Source organism: Otolemur garnettii, unplaced genomic scaffold (genome assembly GCF_000181295.1).
Source record: "Otolemur garnettii isolate 467f Iridium unplaced genomic scaffold, OtoGar3 scaffold00038, whole genome shotgun sequence".
Classification (NCBI taxonomy): Eukaryota; Metazoa; Chordata; class Mammalia; order Primates; family Galagidae; genus Otolemur; species Otolemur garnettii.
In genome coordinates this window covers 6,945,060-6,967,543 of record NW_003852433.1, presented here as the reverse complement: position 1 = coordinate 6,967,543, position 22,484 = coordinate 6,945,060, and the positions used below count along the sequence as shown (strand labels likewise).

Sequence of the window (22,484 nt, the reverse complement as noted above, 5' to 3'; positions counted from 1 at the left end):
GTACTCAATGACTACATGAAGTATACTTTATGTACATTTTTTGGCTTGGCGTCTATGGCTCAAGTGGCTAAGGCGCCAGCCACATACATCTAAGCTAGCGGGTTCAAATCCAGCCTGGGCCCACCAAACAACAATGATGGCTGCAACCAAAAAATAGCCAGGCGTTGTGGTGGGCGCCTGTGGTCCCAGCTACTTGGGAGGCAGAGGCAGGAGACTCACTTGAGCCCAGGAGTTGGAGGTTGCTGTGACCTGTAATGTCACAGCACTCTACTGAGGGGGACAGCTTGAGGCTCTGTTGCAAAAAAAAAATGTACAAAAGACTTTTTCCCCATTCCAGATCTTCAGCGTTTTTGGAAATTCTTTCTTTTTATAAACCTCTTCGACCATCCCATGAAGAAAAGGTTTTTCTGTGGCAAATGGTTGGCCATAAATGTTAGGGTGAGGTCTCTTCAAAGGAAAGCTAGAAGGGAGAGGAAACTCTTTCCTTTTGGCCTTTTTTTCTTTGTATGAGGCCACAGAGACCTCAGATGAGCTAAGCCTGAGCTTTTGAAAACTTTGTTTTTAGATGTTTTTACTTGATGAAGCATGAACAGTTTACTGAGAAAACAACTTCTTGTCAGGAGGCTGGTTTTTGTGTTTCAACTTGCTGGGCCCTGACTCAAGTTCCCCAGCAAGTGATTTCTGGGCTACTCTGCTCTTGTGGGAGGTGGACCTGGGAGAGTTAGCCAGAAGAGTAGGATAGCCTGGAGTTGAGCATTGAATATTGCTTGTAACTGTCCATTAAGTCATTGCCTCTGCTATTGTGGGCTGCCACCCTTTAGGCCTTGGTTCATTTAAAAAATGACGTTTGTGTTTTACAAATTATATTTTTAACACATAGACATTGTGGAAAGTCTGGAAAGGATAGAAAGGCCTAAAGAATTTTAAAATAATCGTTTTTCTGTTTCTGGGAATTACTCAAAAAAGATTTATTTGGTCAGTGCCTTTTAGCCAAAAACCACACCGAGCTTACCTGTAGTCAGACAAAGATGGGTTTATTTCCTTGTTCCATTGGGGGTGTGGGGTGTCTCAGAGGATTTGAACTTATGTTGGGTAATTTGGAGGAGGGTTCAGAGAATTGGGGCTTTGCCCTGTGTTAAATGCTGCTTGGAAACAGGGCTCGTTCTGGGATTGGGTGTCAGTGATTCTTGTCTTGAAGGCAGGAAGAATGGAATGAGGCTAATGCTCCAGTTGGCAAAGAAACAGTAGTAACTCATGTTAGCCAGGACAGGAGAAGGTTGGGTGGTTTGTGTTTTTGTCTGTGTTCAGAAATGAGTTTGGAGTGGTCTTATTCTTGTCTAGTTGCAGCATGACCACAGAGTGGCCTTATCTGGTGTTGGTGTGCTTTGACATTTCTCCTGTTAAGTGGGAATACTAAGGCCCAGCTGTGAGGGCCAGGCCAGCTCCTGGCTATCAGGAATGCTCTTCTCTCTCAGCCCCACAGCCCAGATTTAGCAAAGATCTCACCCACTCGTGGACAACTTCTCCTGCCTTACAGTTTTACCTATTCATTCAAGAAATGTTTTCTCTGAGCACATATGTGCCAGATACCAGTCTTTCCCAGCCCTGCTTAAATCAGACACTACATCCATTTCTTTGACTTGGGATATATGTGAGGGCTGGTAGTGCTGTTGGGAGGCTGTCATAGGATTTTGCCATTTTGGGTGTCACTACTATAAGAAATCTATAATTTTTTCATGGTCACAAATGGGGAAGGGGAAAGAAAAAAGGAAAATCTAGTTTTGCAGTAACGTGCTTCCAAGAGGTTACTGTTTAGTCCCCAGAAGCACTTTCTACTACTCCTTCTACGAAGTATCAGGAGTGTGGGCTGGGATCCCACTCAACTTTATAAAAGCTTGTTTCATCTTTGATTCATTCTCTTAGCTGTTGGTGGTGCATGGCAATAAGGAAGCATAGACCTGGGGAGTGCTTTAGACTGTTTTACAATGCGACCGTGTGTGTGTGTGTGTGTGTGTGTGTGTGTGTGTATCGTGCACAAAGGAAGTTCTTACAACACAAGACTTAGTGGCAAACTTGTGTGCCTACTGGGTCAGCAGGTGGGATCAGCAGTGTGAAGCTCTCTGGGTGGGGTTTGGGACAAACTGTAGGATACATGTTCCTCTGAGGACAGCCAATACCCCAGCTTCCACTAGTTGTCCTGCTGGCCCAGTTGGCCTCTGATTTTAAGAGAAGTCAAAAATCCAGATTTTTTTGGTGAGATTTCCTAAGTTGTCAACACTGGAAGTAAACTTTTAAGTTTTAAATCCAGTATGTACTTGGACCAAGCAAAACAATTCTGGAGGCCATATTCAGCCCACAGGCTGAAAGAGGTCAACTAGGCCTGATGTCATGACCCTGTGTCTTCTCCATTGGCAGGAAGAGATGTCAGGAGAAAGTGTGGTGAGCTCAGCGGTGCCAGCGGCTGCTACCCGCACCACTTCCTTCAAGGGCACAAGCCCCAGCTCCAAATACGTGAAGCTGAATGTGGGTGGAGCCCTCTACTATACCACCATGCAGACGCTTACCAAACAGGACACCATGCTGAAGGCCATGTTCAGTGGGCGCATGGAAGTGCTCACCGACAGTGAAGGTAAGCCCATCACCAGGCGCCTGTCTCTGGTTGTGCGTTTGACACCATACTAGGCACTAGAGTCGTGCTTGTGGTTGAGGGCTTAAGTCTAGTCCAGAAGACCGACACTAAACGGGTAGTCGCACACACAGATACAGACCTGGTTCGTGTGCTCAATAGTATTGATACGGGGTTCTCCCCCTCAGGGCTGGACAGGAACTCCCCACCCCCATTCTGTAGGCCCAGATGAGCTCAGAAATCAGACCCCCATCTCTGGGCACAAACAAGCTGCCTTTTCCAGGCCCTACCTTCTGGGCTCTAGCAGGGTCAAGAATAAAGAAACCTGAAATGTTTTGGGTGGTTCCACCTTGAGTACAGAGCACACACCCTAATCCTTTCCCCGAGACAAAAACTTCTAAGACCTAATAACTTTGCCCCATTCATTTGTTAAAATGCTCATTAATTTTGAAAAGGTGTTTTTCCACCTACCAAGTCCTGGCCAAAATGTAATATACACCTCTACACAAAGGACCCGTGGAAGACTTCTGAACTTGGGTCTTTCCCTTTGCCAGAAGTTCTGGTGCTTTTTTACTCCTTCTATATTCTTTTCTGTCTCATAAAATCCTATTTTACCACTGATAATGTGGTTCATGGGTTCATTCTTTAAATCCCTGAGACCAACAACCTACTGAAGAAAGAAATTCTGGTAACATTACCTTCGTGTGCACGGAGCCTTGAGAGTGAGTAGTAGGGAGGTGGGATCTAGTCTGGGGGATGTGCTCAGGGAAGGCTTACCTGAGGAGGTGACATTAAACCCAAGACCACAAGATGAACGGAGGCAGCTAGACAGAGACTCCTACCATCTTGACTTAATTTTTTGTGTGACTTTAAGAAAGTCACTTCTCCACTCCAGGTCTCAGCCTCCTTACCTGTAAAATGGAGGCTGGACTAGCCACCCTCATTGGTTCCTTCCCATTGTCTCTGCAGTGACTTGAGAGTGTAGCTCAAGCCTGGGTGGACTTGTTTTCTCTGGACTTTTGTCATCTTAGGACGGGGACTTGACAAGGGCTCAGAGATGGATTTGTGTCCCAACTCCCCGTTTAGTGTCAAGTGGCCTGTGATATCTCAGTTTCTTCTGGCAAAAGGGGCACAATGATACCCACCTTTACGGGGCTGTTGGCACATAAGTATTTGGTACACAGATATTCAGTGCATATATATATATTTTTTTTTTTTCAGTCAAGTTAGTAAAAGTCAAGTTAGTAAAAGACAAAAGATTTACTTAAAGTGGTCTTTCCATAACTACTTTATACCTACCTAAAACAAAGAGTACCTGGCAAAGGGGTACATCTTTCTTGGCTAGGCTTATGGACAGGTCATGTGAGGTTTTAAAATATCTCTTTCCTGTGTTCCTTGGCCTGAAATTGCTTAAGATTAGGCCAGAGCATAGTCTGGCTTGTTTCTGTACCTGTTTCTGAGATCAGCCTTCTGTGGTAATGCCCTCCCCTTTCTAGGGACATTGGGGAAAGTGGGTGAGTTTTAACGTAAGCAGATAGGATAAGGATACGTAAGCCTGGTGTGCCATAGTTCATTCTCTGATCCTAAGAGGGCTGAAGCTTAGGCTGCTCGAAGATTAGGGCATTTCCTTGCAGGGTCCTGGGGAGGGCTATGCTGCAGTGCTGAGGTTCTGCTTTCCAGCAGCAGTGAAATGAGATTGGAGCACCTCAGCTTTTTATGAGGGAGCAGGTCTCCTTTGCTGTGCCTTACCCCATATTGCCCAGGAGTATTTGTGGAAATCAAGACAATAGCATCCCAGCTACACAAGGAAACAGGTTATTATCTGAGAACCCAGAATTGTTACGGTTTTTCTTCCTTGTCCTACCTAGTGTTGGGGGCAGGGTGCTTAGGAAAAGCAGCTGAGTTGCATTTAAACCTAAGTGGAAGACTGTTCCCTAGAAAGCCTTGGTGGCCTAATGCTGCATCACAAGAGACAGCCCTCAAGCACCCTGACTTCCAACTGGACGAAGTTGGTAAATGGTACCAGTGGGACTGTTCATGTTCTAAATGTCTCATAAGAGATTAAGAAATGTCTTTTGCCCAATGCTACCTGAAAAGTCCAGCTTCTCTGGGAACACAGTGTCATCTCTGACACTCCAAACCTGAACTTGTTTTATGTAATGAGAGGTCCAGCCTCTTCATTTATATCATCAGGAATAGCTCACAGTATAGCATTTTCTGAGTGTTATTTCATTTATCACCATAATCCTTTGGGAGGGGGCTACTGCTATTACCATTCCAAGTGAGCAGTTCGCATCTAAAGAGGTGAAATGCTTTTTCAAAAGCTATGAGGCTAGAAAGGGGGACCAGGACTTTACTGGCTTTTACCATCTGCTGTCTGTGGTTCAAGCCGGGTCGCTTGAGTGTGGCAGCCTTACATTTCAACCACCAGCTTCACCAAAGTCCTTTTGGGAGCCTCATGAAGGAGCGGGGCTGTCAGGCTGGTTGGTCTTCTAGCCATCATCTATGCCAGGCAGAGCAGTCTTGTCTGCCCTTGGACAGAACGTTGCGCAGCCTTACCCCTTCCTTACATAGTGCCTCAAGTACACTATTGGGTCTGTCAGTCAGAATAGACTTCCTGTGTCTTACAGCTTCATTCTGGCCTTTGGTCTGGAAGCCTGTCAGCTGCAATGAAGTGTGCTGCAAATAGCTCAACCAGATAAGTGAACCCAGCAGTAGCACTTGGCTGGTTAAAGGACAGGGGCTTTGAAGGTACCAACAGTATACATATCGTGTTGCTAGAAATCTCTGAAGGATGCCCAAGAAAGTGATTGCTTCCTGGGCACCTAGGTCCCCAGTGCGTAGAATAGTCCCCTTTTGTTCCTTGCCTTCTGCTTGCTTGAGTTTTGTACCATGTGCATGTAGTTGCTAAACGGAGAAGAACTTGGGCATTGGAGTTAGCAGACCTGTGTTTGAGTCAGGGCGGTGCCACAGGTTAACAATCAGCCAACATTTATTGAGCTATTTCGTGTTAGGCATTGTACTAATTTTGGTTTATTGCCATTTACTAGGAATGTGATGTTGGGCAAGTAACTTTTTTTTCCAAGCCTCTTTCCTTATTTCCCAATTGTGAATGATAATGCTTTGCGGAGTTGTTACTGGGATTAAATGGAGGACATTAGAAAGCCCATGAGTGCCTGATACATTGGGATAACTCAATAAATGGGAACTGCACATTATGGCTTTAGGTCTCTCCCGGGTCCGGTGCAGAGATGGCGGAAGAGGTGTGTCAGAGATTGGCTGCCCTCCCTGGTCTTCATGGCTGACTGTGCTACAATTCCGCATTATCCCCTGTGGAGTGGCTTTTCTAAGATAATGAGGACACTGTGGCAATGAGCAGGCCTTTCCCAGAACCCTCCCCAGGAAAGGTTCATTTCTTACTGTGCTAGAATTTTTACCAGAGCCTTTGTTAGCATCACCATTGGTTCGTGGAGTTAGGAAGCACGTTTCACAGTAAGAGTTCCATTTAGCATTCATTTGTACCATGTTTCCCTGAAAATAAGATACTGTTTTATATTTATTTTTTCTCAAGAAGAGACACTAGGGCTTATTTTCAGGGGATGTCTTCTTCTCCGGACCGAAATGCATGCCCATCGCTAGGTCTTATTATTGGGGTAGGGCTTATATTTAACAAATGCATAGAAATCCTGCTAGGGCTTATTTTTTGGGTAGGTCTTATTTTTGAAGAAACACGGTAGCTGTCTGTTTCATCTCCATTGCTTGATGCAGTACTTCCCCTCCCCTACCCCATATGATTTCTGATCTCTTGCTAATGGTTTTGGAATTAGAGAGTATATATACTAGATTGAATAATGAGAGTCATTCATAGTATTATCAGCACATTCTCCTAGAATACTGTGTAACCAGTGTAATTTGTGGGAAAACTGCAATATCTGGGAGTTTCCCTGAGATCTCCCACCCTTCTGCCTTAAATGATAATGCTCTTTTGTGAAATTCTGAAATACCTTGAGAGCTTTTAAATTGTGAATAATACCACAGACTTCCCTGTGCTGTCACTCAGACCCAGGCATAAAGCATGAGCCTTTCTCCCTTCAGAGGTAACCAGATAGTCTGACTTTATGGTCGGTAAGTGACTCTCAACCTTGGCTACATAGTGAGTCACCCGAGGAATTCAGTATTGGTGCCTAGGCCCCAGGACAGAGAGCCAAGTGTCATTGGGCCAGGTGGGACTGAGGTGTCAGGAGTTAGAAGAGCTCCCCAAGTGATTCTTTGTGATTGAGCCAGGGTTGAGAACCACAGGTGTATCTTTCCAAGTGTTAATTTTGCCACAGCTATTTATGTCCCTAAAAATGTGATACTGGTGGGTTTTAAGTGAAGAGTTTTTATTTGAATGGTGCTATATTTGTGTCCTTTGCTTTTGCTTGCTTAGCAGTATGCTTGTGAGATCAATCCATGAATAAACAGGTCTAATTAAAACATTTCCCCATGGTGCAGTGTTCCATTCTAGAAGTATTCTGCAGCTGATAGAACCATAGTCTATGGATGGTTATGTAGATTGTTTCTAGTATTCACCTTTAGGACATTTTTTATTTACTACAGATCAGAAAATGTTATTGAGGAGGTATTTGGCCAGTTTTTCCAACAAGCTTTTTATTGACCATAGAAAGTCAACTTTAATTTTTTAATGTAGTCTAGATGCCTCTGAAACTCTGTCATTGTAGACAAAGCCTTGGTAAAAATAACCAGTGTTTGTTATTTTGTCTTATACAAGAAACAGATTCTTATTGAACTTACACAAATAACTGTATTGTCAGAAATTAAGAATACTTACAGATGAGGACCAAGTTCGGGGGCGCTCACACCTGTAATCCTAGCACTCTGGGAGGCCAAGGTGGGTGGACTGCTTGAACTCTTAAGTATAAGACCAGCCTGAGCAAGAGCAAGACCCCATCTCTTAAAAAAAACATAGCTGGATGTTGTGGTGGGTGCCTACTGTCCCAGCTACTCAGGAGGCTGAGGCAAGTGAATTGCTCGAGCCCAGGAGTTTGAGGTTGCTGTGAGCTATAATGTCATGGCACTCTACCTAGGGCAACAAAGTGAAACTCTGTCTCAAAATAAATAAATAAATAAAAAGAATATTTACAAATGGTTTTGAAATTCTGGAAAAAGCAAAAAGAGAGAAAAATAAATATTTTAAATTTTGCATGTAAGTACATATATTGTCAAAAGTTATAAATAGCTCAGAAGATGAAAAAGGGTTTTTTTGACTTCTGGAAAACAACACAGAAAGAATTAGCAATGTTTTAAAAAGAAAAGTCATAAAAAATTAGTTTACTCCTGTGTAATTAATTTCTGTCTGTTTTACATTTCTAATTAATTTAAAGTCCTAGAAGTTTCCTTTTAGTCCAGCGGTATATAATCTCTAAAGTTATTAGAAATTTGTATTCAAGAGAACCTTGCCATTATATTTTTTGAAGGATAAATTTTGAATTTAGCTAGTTACAGAAAATACTTTCTGAGATGAATTAAAAATTATTGCTGATAGGCGGCACCCATAGCTCAGTGGGTAGGGCACCAGCCACATACACTGGGGCTAGTGGGTTCGAATCTGGCCTGGGCCAGCTAAAATAACAATGACAACTGCAACAAAAAAATAGCCAGGTGGTGTGGTGGTCGCCTGTAGGCTCAGCTACTTGGGAGGCTTAAGCCCAGGAGTTTGAGGTTGCTGTGAGCTGTAAAGCCACAGCACTTAACTAAGGCTGACATGATGAGACTTTGCCTCAAAAAAAAAAAAAATTATTACTGATAACATAACACTAACATAGACTAATATTTTATAATATTAGAACATATGTGTGTATATATAAACATAATCTATAGAAAATTAACTATCATTTTATATTTGATAATATTTTTATATAGTTTTGACACACTTTGATAGGTCTAATATGTCTTTCTCAGACTTTCAGTGGTCTAATATTTCAAAAGGATCAAATTTAGTAGGCTGGGTTCAGTGACTCACACCTGTAATCCTACCACTCTGGGAGGCCATGGCAGGTGGATTGCCTGAGCTCACAGGTTTGAGACCAGCCTGAGCCAGAGCAAGACCTCTTCTCTAAAAATAGCCAGGCATGGGGCTATGCCTGCAGCTTAGTGAGTAGGGCACTGGCCCCATATACCAAGAGTGGTGGGTTTGAACCCAGCCCTAGCCAAACTGCAACAACAAAAAAATAGCTGGGCATTGTGGCAGCTGTCTGTAGTCCCAGCTACTTGGGAGGCTGAGGCAAGAGAATTGCTTAAGTCCAAGAGCTGGAGGTTGCTGTGAGCTATGACACCACAGCACTCTACCGAGGGTGACAAAATGAGACTCTGTCTCTAAAAAAAGATAATAATAAAATTAAAAAATAGCCAGGCATTGTGGCAGGCACCTGTAGTCCCAGCTACTTGGGAGGCTGAGGCAAGAGAATTGCTTGAGCCTGAGAGTTTGAGGATACTGAGAGCTATAATGCCACAGCACTGTACCAAGGGTGACAACGTAAGACTGTCTCAAAAAAAAAAAAAAAAATCTAGAATTTTGATTTTTGGAAGATAGGTCAAAAGTATTAAAGGCTTAAAACATTTGTTTAAACAGGATCACAAGCAAAAAGATTTTAAAGGCAGTACAGAGCCAGGTGGATCACATGTAAATTTCTTGGTAAATTTCCTTTTATGAGTTCCATTTAACCTGAACAGAGAATTTACAAACATTTCAAACCTTCTGTTTTGCCCTGCCTTTGGCTTTCTTAATCAGTTACTCTGTTTCAGGACAATTTACCACACAAGATCCTTTCTTACACTGTGCTGCTTACTTATTTATTCATTTATTCATTCATTCATTCGTTTATTTAGTTTAATTGTTCTTCAAAAAAACCACTTTTCATAAAATAGGTCACAGTTTACTATAAAGTTAATTGTCTAAACTGATAATCAGAAGATTTAAAAGGCAAAATCTTATTTTTTTGACAAAGTCTCGGTTTCCCAAATAATCTGAACATTTTATAAATGACTCAGACATTTTATGAAACATAACATGACTTTTAAGTTTTTGAGTTACTGAAAAGTGTTTTGAAACCACAACATAGGCATCATTTCTGATCTCTTTTGCTTGTTCTCCTAAGTCTCACATGGCCACGTGGCATCAAAGATGGCTGTAAAGGACATGACCTATTTGTGTACTTAATTCTTTTACCAAGTGCAGAGTTCAAGACAGAAAGCAGGAATACTGGATCATTCAGTTTCTCTCAGAATAGCAAGGGGATGAAACAAGTTGGAGCTGGGAAGGGACCTTATGGGCTAGAGTGTACCTTGTAGCTGTTGTCTTAGGCAAAGAGAACATGTCCCTAGGCTTCAGCACAACCATCACCCTATCTGACCTCAGAATTCAGAGGCTCAAAATCAAGAACATAAGCTCATAGTCGAAATCTAGCAGATTTAGAAATATTACAAAAGTGGCAGTTTTATAATCTTTAAACATCTGAACTTTAGTAACAGGTTTAAAACTAGTTTTATTGGCTCGGCGCCTGTGGCTCAAGTGGCTAAGGCACCAGCCATGTACACCTAAGGTGGTGGGTTCGAATCTAGCCTGGGCCCACCTAACAACAATGACGGCTGCAACCAAAAAATAGCCGGGCATTGTGGCGGGTGCCTGTGGTCCCAGCTACTTGGGAGACTGAGGCAGGAGACTCACTTGAGCCCAGGAGTTGGAGGTTCCTGTGAGCTGTGATGCCACAGCACTCTACCCAGGGGGACAGCTTGAGGCTCTGTCTCAAAAAACAAACAAACAAACAAAAAAAACACTAGTTTTATTTATCAAAGGATATCAAAGTCACTTGAACAAAAAGGCATGAGTTGTTTTTTTTTTTTCTGTTTTCCTGGTGAAATACTTGATGTGTTTACTTTTTTAAAATCCAATTAATTGGAGCTATTGTGTGTGTATATATACTTATATAAATAATTTTTTTTTTTTTTTTTTTTGGAGACAGAGTCTCACTTTGTTACCCTTGGTGGAGTGCAGTGGCGTCATAGCTTACAACAACCTCAAACTCTTGGGCTGAAGCGATTCTCTTGCCATAGCTTCCCGAGTAGCTGGGACAACAGGAGCCAGCTACAGCACCTGGCTATTTTTAGAGATGATGTCTCATTCTGGCTCAGGCTGGTCTCAAACCTGTGAGCTCAAGCAGTCCACTCACCTTGGCCTCCCAGAGTGCTAGTGGTTGTTATATATTGTGGTGGATGGTATTGCCATTGAATGGATAGTGGCCAGCGATGCTGCTAAGTACCCTACAACATACAGGATAGCTTCCTCTATAATAAAGAATTATCTGGTCCAAAATGTCATAGTGCCAAGATTGGAGACCCTGCCCTGGGGATTCTGATGCAGTAATGAGGCAGGTTCTGTGAATCTGAACTTGTAGCAAGTACCTCAGGTGATTTTATGATCAGATAAATTTGGGAGTCACAAAAATATAGAGTGTAAATACCATAGTATGGCAAGGAAAAGTCAGTGAGGGCTCCCTGGAGGAGGTAGGGGAAGAGAAAAGAGAGGTCAGACATCCCTGGAGGGAGGAAACACATGGTATGCCATCAGAGCCAGGAAAAGGTGAGTCTGGTGGCTCAATTCCTCTGACCCCTCTGAGCAGCCTTCCCGCTTTGGTACCCCAAAAGCCACAACACCCCCTCCTGCGGGTTGGAATGTGCCATCTCTGGACTGTGTAGAGATCAGGGTGGAACTCACCCTTTTTCCCCTGAATGGTTCACTGAAAAACCTCACAATTATGGCAGATTAACAAGGGAAAGATTTATTTTCAAATAGCATGCCCATGGGGGGACCACAAGAATGATTACTCAGTGTCTCTGTGATGGTCAAATATTTTACAGATGCCTTTTTGAAGGGAAGGAGAAAGAATGAGGCGTGTGGTGCAGCAAGTGGTTGCTAGGGTGGATGAGTAGATGGGGAAACAAATTGACTTATAAATTAACTTGAGAGACAAGTATTGTGTTTTAAGTGATTGGGCCAGGTCTGCTAGCATTCCTGGGGAGGAAAGGAAGTCAGTTGCCCCCTTTTATCCCCTGATCAGGTCAGTCTGGTTTTATGCAGATAGAAAGCCCTTTCCAATGCTTTCTGATTGTGGATGGCCTTTAATTCAAAATATTCTATATGTTAAGTAGTTATATTTTGGGGTAAATTTTCCTTAGCTCTTTCAACTACAATAATGATGAGTTATGTGAAAAGCCCATCAGAGACCTAAAGCTGATTTTGAGTGCTGTCAGTAGACCCAGCCTTGTACTGTGCATCTTTTGTACATTCTTCCTTCATATTTGTATGCCACTCTGTCAGATACCATTAATAGAAGAGCAAACTGCTGGACAGAGAAGTTAAGTGAAGCAAGTAAGTGGGAGAGCTGGGTTTCTTAGCCTCTGCTGTACTGAGAGACTTCCTACGGCCCAGTCCAGAGCCTCCCAGTCTGCTCTGCTCTCCAGCCTTGGCTACTGGGTGGTTAGATCCTAGGCTGCCTTGTCTTGGACAGCCTTCCTGAATAGCCCTCATCCCCCAGGGCACCAGGAGAGACACTCCCACAACCAAGAAGCTGCTTGACTTCCATTTGTGTTTCTACTTGCTAGGCTTTTGGGCTGGCTTTGAAAAGGAAAGCTTCCTGCTTTGAAAGGAACCCAAATATTTAAAGTCAGAATGCTGACTGAAACCTCATGGAGAGTGTGTTTGGCTTCTTTGCCCTTATTTGTCTAAAGTATGATTCCTTCTCTGCAACCATTTCCGGATAGCATTCTTGAGCTGGAGCCCAGTGTCATGGTCTGCCTGTTTGTTTAAGGAAACTCCAGGCTGTCACTTGGATAATTGATTTCAGGGAGCTTGCTTTTTGTTCGCAGCTGAGTTGTCATGCATCGAAGGCAGAATGTGCAAGTTTTCTTCCCCAGCAGCTGAGTTGAGTTGGTTGCTGTTTCTCAGCTAAGGTTCTACTTGTCTTTTTAGTTGCAGTGAAAGGAGTTTTCCTATGATTTCCTTACTTTTTCTTTGTGGTCAAGTCTTCCCTTCCTCACTCTGGAATATCACTTAACCTCTCTGAGACTTTACTTTTATCTGTGGAAAATGTACTTTATCTGTAGAAAATGTCCAAAAAGGAAGGAAAGTATGTTATAAAATGGCTGGTTCCAGTTAAACTTTTCACTGCCCTTTACATTGGTGTTTTCTCACCTGTGGGGGGCAGGAGTCTTGCTGAAGCTCCTGGCCTGGCCTGGCCTGAGGTTGCCCTGCTAGCCAGGAAAGTTAGGACTTAACCTCATCAGGAGATACTTGGTGTTTCTCTGTTCCTATGTCACTTTCCTATACTTTCCTCCTCTTTCCAGGCCCTAGTCCTGAGTCCTGTCTCCTCCTCCAAATACCACTCCCAGTTTTTTCTTTCTTTGAAATGGAATCTGTTGCCCAGGGTAGAGTGCCATGGCCTTAGCCTAGCTCACAGCAACCTCAAACTCTTAGGCTCAAGCAATCTTCCTGCCTCCCTCAGCTTCCCATAGTTGGGACTACAGGTGCCCACCACACCTGGCCGATTTTTCTGTTTTCGGTTTTTTTTTTTTTCTATGGAACACTTCACGAATTTGCGTGTCATCCTTGTTCAGGGGCCATACTAATCTTCTCAATATTGTTCCAATTTTAGTATATGTGCTGTGAAAGCAAGCACCGATTTTTCTGTTTTTAATAGAGGCGGCGTCTCACTCTTGCCCAGGCTGCTCTCTAACTCCTGAGCTCAAGGGACCCAACTGCCTTGGCCTCCCAGAGCACAAGGATTACAGGCATGAACCACTGTGCCCAGCCTTAATAGAGGAGTTTTGAAAACTCTTAGACTCTCTGGTGGTAGAATATTAGGCCATCAGGCCAGCAACAAGATTGAAGGACCAGTTGAGAAGCAAAGGGGTAGTCTTCCTGGTTTTCACCCTCAAGAATTTTTCACTGTGACTGATTTGGTCAGCAGTTGGGAACTTCTTCCAATTCAATAAAAGCTATTTCCCCATGTTGACTGAGCTGCTTGAGTGCCAAGTCTGTGTTCACCAATTGTTGTTACTGGCTACTGGGTGCTTGTTGCAGGAGGTTCTGGGATAGTACTGTGTATAGGGCTGGTGAGAGTCTGGGGGTCATTCTTAAGAGCCAAAGGTTGCAGTCTGTGGGAGTGAGGCTTGTGCTTCTTTCAAAATGGCTCTGTTACTTGAGAGGCTGAATGAAGTTTTGTAGAAAGAGGAGTTAGATATTTGTTTACCCCAGAATTCTTCTCCCTATCATTGGGATGTGGTCCTTTGGTCCAGGTGTGGTTCATCAGGTACTTCTTGGAATGCTTTTACTAAGGAATATTTGAGGGTACTTCAGAAACATGTTTTCAAGCCTCAGGGGTCCTGGTGTCCAACAAAATCTAAGACCAGAGTAGTCTAGGGTTGTAGTTGTGTCCAGCCAGCAGGGCCTGGAGGCTGTGGCAGTGGCGCCTGGGCAGAGCCTACTCAGCCTTTTGCTGATAGGTAGGTAGGTAGGGCCATAGCTCTCTCAGGTCGTACTTGCTCCTGGAAAGTAGAGGAAACCAGGAGACATCCCAGCTGTGCTCAATGCCCTCCCCTACCTCCCATGGCTAGAGGAGCACCTTTGTAGTGAGCCCTTCTGCTGTCCTTCCCCCTATGTAGGCTGGATCCTCATTGACCGGTGTGGAAAGCACTTTGGTACGATTCTTAACTACCTTCGAGACGGAGCAGTCCCCTTGCCTGAGAGCCGCCGTGAGATCGAGGAGCTACTAGCAGAAGCCAAGTACTACCTAGTCCAGGGCCTGGTGGAAGAGTGCCAGGCAGCCCTACAAGTAAGCATCACCCTTTCTTCTCATTTGGGTGGGAGGCACTGAGCCTGCTTGCCTTCCTTGTTGTCCATCTGTGGAATGGAGCAGTGTAGGTAAAATTGGCTCCTGACCTTGAGCATAGGCTTGCTTTCTGCTTGAGAGACCTAAAGAGGCACAGAATGGTATGTGAGTTGTGTATGTGCAGGAGGGCAGAAAACTGACCTCCAAGAGAGAATATATATGTGAAGTGCTGCAACAGTGATCCTCTGGACTCCAAAGGTCTCTTGACACTAGAGGCAGAGGTTGTGCTTGAGGTATGTGTTTGCAAAAGCAAGGTGGAGACATTGTATCTGATCTTTTCCATGTCCTCCCTATCAGTGCTGATGTCTGATAAGCAGCTTTTATCTACGTCTTCCTGTTTTATGATAATAAATACAGACCTAAGGTTTGCTCAGAGGAGGACTCCCCCCTGAGCTCCTCAGTCCCCTGGCATAGACTCTGTGTCAAACCTCTCATTCCTTGAGCCAAAACTCTTTCGTCTTTGCTTGCTTTATTTTTAGAATTACAAGCCCTAGAATTGTAAACATCCTTATTTTGTCACCCATATCAGAGCCCGTACTAAACTATCAGGCCCTCTCACCTTGGGTAATGAACAAGTTTCTCAAAAAGAAATATTTGCAGTATCCCTTCAGTAAGCCTCAGCCTCTCATGCTTTTCATCATCAAAATGCCAAAGCAGTAGCATATCAGTTCAAATTACCTATTAAACTCGCTTAAAAAATAGCATGGGCTTGTACTGATTGTCAAGCTGTCCAAGGACCTTCCGTAGGAAAAGGCTCCAACGCGTGAGGTTTACACAGTAATAAACTATGGCAAACTGATGTTAAGCATTAAACATCATTTAAAACACTTAAATTTATCCATGTCGCTGTTGATACTCATAGCAGGTATATCCATGCTACATCATTAAATAGAGAAAAAACTCACCACACCACCTGCTATTTGCTAGAATGTTTTGCTTATAATGAGAATTCCCAAGAAACTAAAAATAGACAATGCCTATGTTATCCCAGTAATACTTTTCAAAACTTCCTTCTTATTTGGCAAAATTCGGCATATTACAGGAATACCTTATAATCCCAAAGGACAAGCCTTTTTTTTTTTTTGAGACAGAGTCTAACTATGTTGCCCTCGGTAGAGTGCTTTGGTGTCACAGCTCATGGCAACCTCAAACTCTTGGGCTTAAGCAATTCTCTTGCATCAGCCTCCCAAGTAGCTGGGACTACAGGCGCCCACCACAACACCCAGCTATTTTTTTTGTTGTAGTTGTCATTGTTGTTTAGCAGGCCAGGGCTAGGTTCAAACCCGCCATCCCCAGTGTATATGGCCAGCACCGTAACCACTGAGTAATGGGCACCAAGACAATAAGCCATTGTTGAATGTGCTAACTGCACTTTGAAAAATTATATTCAAAAACAAAAAGGGGGTTGTATGACCCCCATATTGCTCACCCCAGACATATTATCAACAAAGCCCTTATAAGTATTAATCTTTTCAACTGGAATCCTGATAATTTTTCTGCATTTCAATAGCATTTACAAAATGCTTCCAAGCCAGCATGGCCAAAGGATCAACAAGTGTTCGTAAAATTCTAAGACTTGACTCAATGGGAAGGACCTTATCCAGTGTTAATAACATGGGGGAGAGGATATGTATGTGTTTCCACACCAACAGGACCTGCATGGTTCTCTACAAAAAGGACCAAACACAAGCAAGAAGGACCATGTCAAACCACAGCCGACCCAGGAACTCGTTGAACAGATGAGTCTTCAGAAGAATCCGCCAGTACCCCTTCCCAAAACACGAGGGGCACCCCTGGTGACGTGGGGATCACTTAAGAAATTATTTCAAGATGCCGAGTCTCTTATGAAACAGCTTGGTACTCCTCCAACACCTGAAAACAGGTTCCTGGCTTGCCTGACAGTGATATCTCAGAACTCTGCCAAGGTGTGCTTTCTCCTTTTATTGTGTTTTTTCTCTGCCACTAAAGCAAAACACATCTATTGGGCTCACTTAATAGAATCTCCTTTAGTCCAGCCTGTGTTTGGAGAGATTCTGAACTCCACCCTTTCCAGTAACAACACCACTTGGACTGGAGGTCTTTTTATGCCCTTAGGGCAACCCCTGCTGAACCAGATTGTCTGGCTTAATTACCCCAATGTCTTTTTCTTTATTGATAAAACTCCTATGTGTTTTTCCCTCCATTCATTGCAACCTTGTGCTATGAGGTTGTGCGTCATAGTTTTACTTAACATTATTCCACTAAACCTCTCAATATGATTTTCATGAATACTACTTCCCTCTTTTCTTTTTTTTTTGAGACAGAGTCTTACTTTGTCACCCTCAGTAGAGCGCTGTGGCATCACAGCTCACAACAACCTCCTGCTACAATGCCCAGCTATACATATACATACATACATATATATATATATATATATATATATATATTTTTTTAGAGACAGGGGTCTTGCTCTTGCTCAGGCTGGTCTTGAACCTGTGAGCTCAGACAGTCCACCCCTCTCGGCCTCAAAGTGCTGGGATTACAGGTGTGAGCCATCATGCCCGGCAATCTATGCCAAATTCACCTCTTTGTATGCACTTTTCTGATTCTTCTAATCCTAGTAACGCTAGTTGGGAACCTTGCCAGGTACAGCCACCTCCCTGAGCTAATCTCACCCAACAAGTTAACCTTCTTAACTGGGGGCCCTATGGCCATTTAACTGCAGAAGGTAAACCATAAAGTTCACAGAATGGACTCAAAATCTTATAAGGGTACATGTGAATCTTTCTAAATGTAGAATATAAATGTCTTAACAGAATAACTAAGAAAATGACATGAAGGCTATGTTAACCAGTTTGATGAAAATATTTCAGATTGTATATAAAAACAGCACACTGTACCCCATGACAGTATTAATGTATACAGCTATGATTTAATTAAAAAAAAAAAAAAAAGAAAAGAAAAAAGAATGGACTCAAAATTAACCTGTCTAGGACAGCATGTCCCTTTCAGGTCCTATACTTCAAGCTTGTCAAAACAGTCAGTGTTCCCATTATTATTATTATTATTATTATTTTGAGACAGAATCTTAGTATGTCACCCTCAGTAGGGTGCTGTGGTGTCGTAGCCTACAGCAACCTCAAACTCTTGGGCTTAAGCAATTCTCTTGCCTCAGCCTCCCAAGTAGCTGGGACTACAGGTACCTGCCACAACACCCAGCTATTTTTTGGTTGTAATTGTCAGTGTTTAGCAGGCCCATGCCAGGCTCAAACCTGCCAGCCTTGGTGTATGTGGCCTGCACACTACCCACTGAGCTATGGGCACTGCCCCCTTATTACTCTAAACTGGGGAATTACCCTCCCATTTATTCCCCCCACTTTTAACACATGGTGTTATCTGTACTGGTGCTATAGGCATGTTCACAGTAAACTTAACAATTTCTCCAGTGAAATCCTTGGGTGTACTACTAGCCCATATGTATTCTTATTAGCTCCTTCTTTTTCATTTCATAACACAATGTATTCTTCTACCCTTTCATTCTCTACTGCTTGGTTAAGTACTTGGTTTTCCTATCACAGTGCTACTACTTTGAACATCTCCAGTGTATTCATTATGAAAAAAAAGTAGACAGTTCATCTTAAATGACCCTGGCAAGCAGATTCCACTTTGCATATTTTAATTGATGTGTTAAAGAAATTAAGACCAAAAAGGTTCCTTGTGAACCTCATTGCTTTTATAGTTTGTGCTGTTGTTTTACTTCTACATCAGGGGCTATAGCTGCTTTAACTGAATCTTTTCAAACTGTTCCTTTTGTTGATACTATGATGGCTAATAACACACAAGAGCTCATAAGACAAGCTAAGATTGACAATCAAGTTATACGAAGATTTGATGCCCTCAAGGCTGCTGTTAAATGGCCTGGTAATAAACAACAAACTCTGCAGAGGAGGACTGCTCTTTGATGTGACGTTAACAGTACTAATTGCATCACAGCAGTTCCTTACAACAGTTTCCTGAATCCATGGGAACAAGTTAAAAATCTTTTACATAGTGTCTTCAATGATGCTGTGGCTCAAGATAAAGCAGATTTATCTGGCCAGTTTCAGGAACAGACTCACCATCCAAAGGCTAACCAACACTCTTGTTTTAACACTTTGGAAACAAATTTTCAATGGTTATCTCCTTCTCATTGGTTTTCAGGGTTAAATATAAGAATGTGGTTTTTTGGTGCTCTCCTGATCCTCTTCATCATCATTATCGCATTTGGACGGTGGATGTGTCGTCAGACCCAAGGACAGAAGAAACAAGACGAAACGTTTGCTTATGTTCACTTAACTATGTTAAAAAATAAAAAAGGGGGAGATGTAGGGAAAATTGTGTCCTGACCTTGAGCATAGGCTCACTTTCTACTTGAGAGACCTTAAAGGGTCATGAGAATGGTATGTGAGTTGTGTACATGCAGGAGGGCAGAAAACTGACCTCCGAGAGAGTGTATATGTGAGGTGTGCTGATAAAAATCCTCTGGATTCCAAAGGTCTCTTGACACTGGAGGCAAAGGTTGTGCTCAAGGTCTGTGTGTTTGCAAAAACAAGGTGGACACATTCTATCTGATCTTCTCCATGTCCTTCCTATCAGTGCTGATGTCTATAAGCAGCTTTTATCTACTTCCTGTTTTATGATAATAAATACGGACCTGAGGTTTGCTTGGGAGGACTCCTCCCTGAGCTCCTCAGTCCCTGGGCACAGACTCTGTGTCAGGCCTCTTCATTCTTTGCGCCAAAACCCCTTCATCCAGTTCCTACCATCTGGAAATGTGAGAGTTAATTAACTAACCCTGGAGCTACTCCCCTTTGGTCATGGTGACCCTGAGAGGCATCCCTTGAGTGACCAGGTCACCTAACTGCTCTTTGGCTAAATCAGTCCCCATGGTGTTGGGTCCACTTGTGTATGTTGCAACCATTCAGTGAACCACGGGATATAAAACTTGATCAGTGTTCTGGCTCTATCATGGGACTTGTTTTGGCCCCACAAATCAGTGTTGGAAGCCAAGTATAGTTATTATGGAAAAATACCCCTCTCTTCTTAGCTGGATTGGGGCAGGACTATTGGGATCAAGTTTAGTAATAGTAAAATCCCACAAAACCATAATGCTCCTAGGCATAGCCAACAGCCTTTTATTTCAAGCAGAGTTACAACATGATGGAAAATCATGTTGCCCTAGGAAGGTGGTGTGTGTGCATGAGCCACATGTGTGTGTCTGGCCATCATTAGTGCCTGACCCCCGAAACGCCGTTGTTGCCACATACCACCTCCACTCTGAGAGCTTGTGAACTCATGGTCAGGTTCAGTGAATCTGCAGCATTTACTTTAGTTCTGTTTTGTTATGTTATGTTTATTAAAGCAATGCAGGTACATCATTTAAGAAGTCAAATAGTACTGCAATGTTGATGTCAAAAATACTACCATACCCCCAGCCACCTACCCTCGCCCGTGAGGTAGGCTCTTTGAATTCTTTCTGTAGTTTTTCTATTACATTTATATTTTAACATAAGTTGCCTATATAGCTATTTATTGACTTTTCGGTTTTCAGCATTATCCACTAGCATTACAATAGAAAATTAGAGTGTAGCCCATATACGACACCACCCTAATCACCTAGCTTATGTATACTTCTTGTCCCGTTCTCTGAATAGTTTATCCCAGTTTGGTTAATTTCAGAGTTTACATTATGAGGCCTAAATATAACTAACAGTTAAGCTACAGAATATACAATGATTATTTTCTTATGTTAGTATAACTTTCAGGTTGCTGGAATTAGTGATTGCCTTACTGTTTTGTTTGCTTGGTTTGTGCGTGTATATTCCTAATTTAGCCCCACAGTCTCAGATGGTCTTCTGTTCGTACGTACAGACACAGCAGAGATTGTTTCATCTCTGATGAAACATGAAGACATGTTCTCCCAGGCCTTCATTTCTATTAGTCTGAGTTTAGGCCTCCGGGACTAACCTCCTGATTCTCCTCTTAGTTTCTCCTGCTTCATCTTTTGTTCTACTTTCCCAGTGTTTCAGGGTTTTTTCCTGAGATGTTGTGTTTTTGACTTTCTATGGGATTTTTCATTTCTGGTATCACTTTCCTAATTTCTCACAGCCTTTTCTTGTTCTCTTAATGCTGTACTTTATCTAGCATGCTGATATTATTTCACAGGATGCCCTGTCTGTGCTCACCTGTCTGATGATACTGTTTGAACTTTTTTCTCCCTTCATTGACTCCTTCTTTCTTTTGGTTTCACTCTCTGGTTTTGGTTTGAGACGGCTTTCCATATACAATCTGATGATCCTTGGATGTCTGTCGAAAGAGTGACTCTGAAAAGCTGTGCTTGGGTGGTCCTTACTGTCCAGTGGGGTTTGTTGTTAAGTGATAAGACTGACTTTATCAGTTGGAGCCCCAGTTATCAGCGTCTATAAGTCATTTTGAGTGGCATGTGGTTTCCCTCTAATTCCTTCTGCCTTCTGGGAATAAGCCTTAATTAGCTGCCTTTGGGATCTACTAGGGGAAGAGCCTGGGGTGCTCACCATTTAGTATGGAGATCTTCACTCAGTCTCCATTTTCTGAACAGCAGCTCAGCCCTGCCCTCTGTTGCACAAACTGCGTCAGGAGGAAGGTGGACTTTTTTTTTTTTTGTCAGAGAGGGCAAGGGGGTCTCACTAGGACTTCTGCCAACTGGCAACTGTTCTAGGCCTGTTGCCACCACCTTTCAGCCCTGTTCTCTGAGGACTGGTCAGGCGTCTTTCCCATCTGCCACCTCAAGTGTCAGCTTTCTCCATCTTCTTGGTTATCACTCACCTGTGACTTGCTTTCCACCTTGAATTTTTTACCTTATTTTTGTCTGCTGTTCTCACTTTTTTTTTTATTGTTGGGGATTCATTGAGCATACAAGAAACTAGGTTACACTGATTGCATTTGTTAGGTAGAGTCCCTGCTATTCTCACTTTTCTTTTTTCTTTTTCTCTTATACCTTTTAAAAATTCCTTTGCAGTTATTGTAGTGGGATTTTAGGAACTTTCAGTTAACTCTTCTCTAAACTACCACATTGAGGGCTTATTGTTGACCCCTGACTTCTTGGGCTGTGGAAATGTAGCATCATTGTTAGTACTTACTGAGCACCCTGGCACATAATGGCCATAGCCAAGAGCACTTACTGGGAAATTCAACTCCTATCCTAGTCTTTGTCCATCTAATTCATTGGTGGTAAGAATCCTCCTCTTTCTCAGCCACAACTGCCCCATCTCCCCTCACTAAAGCCTGTCTTTGTTCAGCATGCTAGCTTAAAAATGCAATGCTGGGCAGGCATCTTAGGCTGAAAGTATGTTTTGTTCCAGCAGAACAAAGATACTTATGAGCCTTTCTGCAAGGTTCCTGTGATCACCTCATCCAAGGAGGAACAAAAACTTATAGCAACCTCAAATAAGGTATGTTGGAGGCACCCTTTGTGGAATTGCTTTTGCTACTAGAAGTGGAGATTCTTCTGAATAAGTTTTGAAATAAAAGTATATGTAATTGCCTGAGCAAGGCCTGAGAAAGGGTTCTGAATGGGAAGCTACAGCTCATCTTGTATGTCCTCTCCTCACCCCCGCCCCCTTTTGGGTCATATGGTCCCCCTCTCCAGCCAGCAGGCTCTGCTTGTCTGCCTTTGCTGCCTTGTGGCAAGGCCCTCACTCTATAGGAAGCCAGTGGTTCATTTCATCTGTATGCCAAGTAACTGTTGTCTTTCTTTTTTAAAACAATCCACAGCCAGCCGTGAAGTTGCTCTACAACAGAAGTAACAACAAATACTCATATACCAGGTAAGGCGTCAGCCAGGTTTTCAATCTGTACTCACTAGGAAAACCTCCACTCACACCATTCCAGCCCAGTCAGGGCTGGTTCTTGTTCCA

General features: G+C 42.9%; 1 protein-coding gene and 1 non-coding gene across 3 annotated transcripts in view; one reads left to right on the top strand and one right to left on the bottom strand.

Annotated features, from left to right (window-relative positions):
* Positions 1-22,484, top strand: part of KCTD10 (potassium channel tetramerization domain containing 10) — a 44,505-nt gene that overhangs the window by 13,884 nt on the left and 8,137 nt on the right. Inside the window, exons 2-5 of one of the 2 annotated variants that reach the window (XM_023513250.1) lie at positions 2,416-2,629; positions 14,345-14,514; positions 21,933-22,019; positions 22,342-22,394. In XM_023513250.1, the coding sequence (XP_023369018.1) occupies positions 2,416-2,629; positions 14,345-14,514; positions 21,933-22,019; positions 22,342-22,394 (524 nt within the window). Of the gene's footprint in view, positions 1-2,415; positions 2,630-14,344; positions 14,515-21,929; positions 22,020-22,341; positions 22,395-22,484 lie in introns of both variants that reach the window. The other variant, XM_012805282.1, reaches the window with a different exon arrangement.
* LOC111725366 lies at positions 13,253-13,359 on the bottom strand. Its single transcript, XR_002773445.1, has one exon. It is a non-coding gene; the product is annotated as a U6 spliceosomal RNA (small nuclear RNA).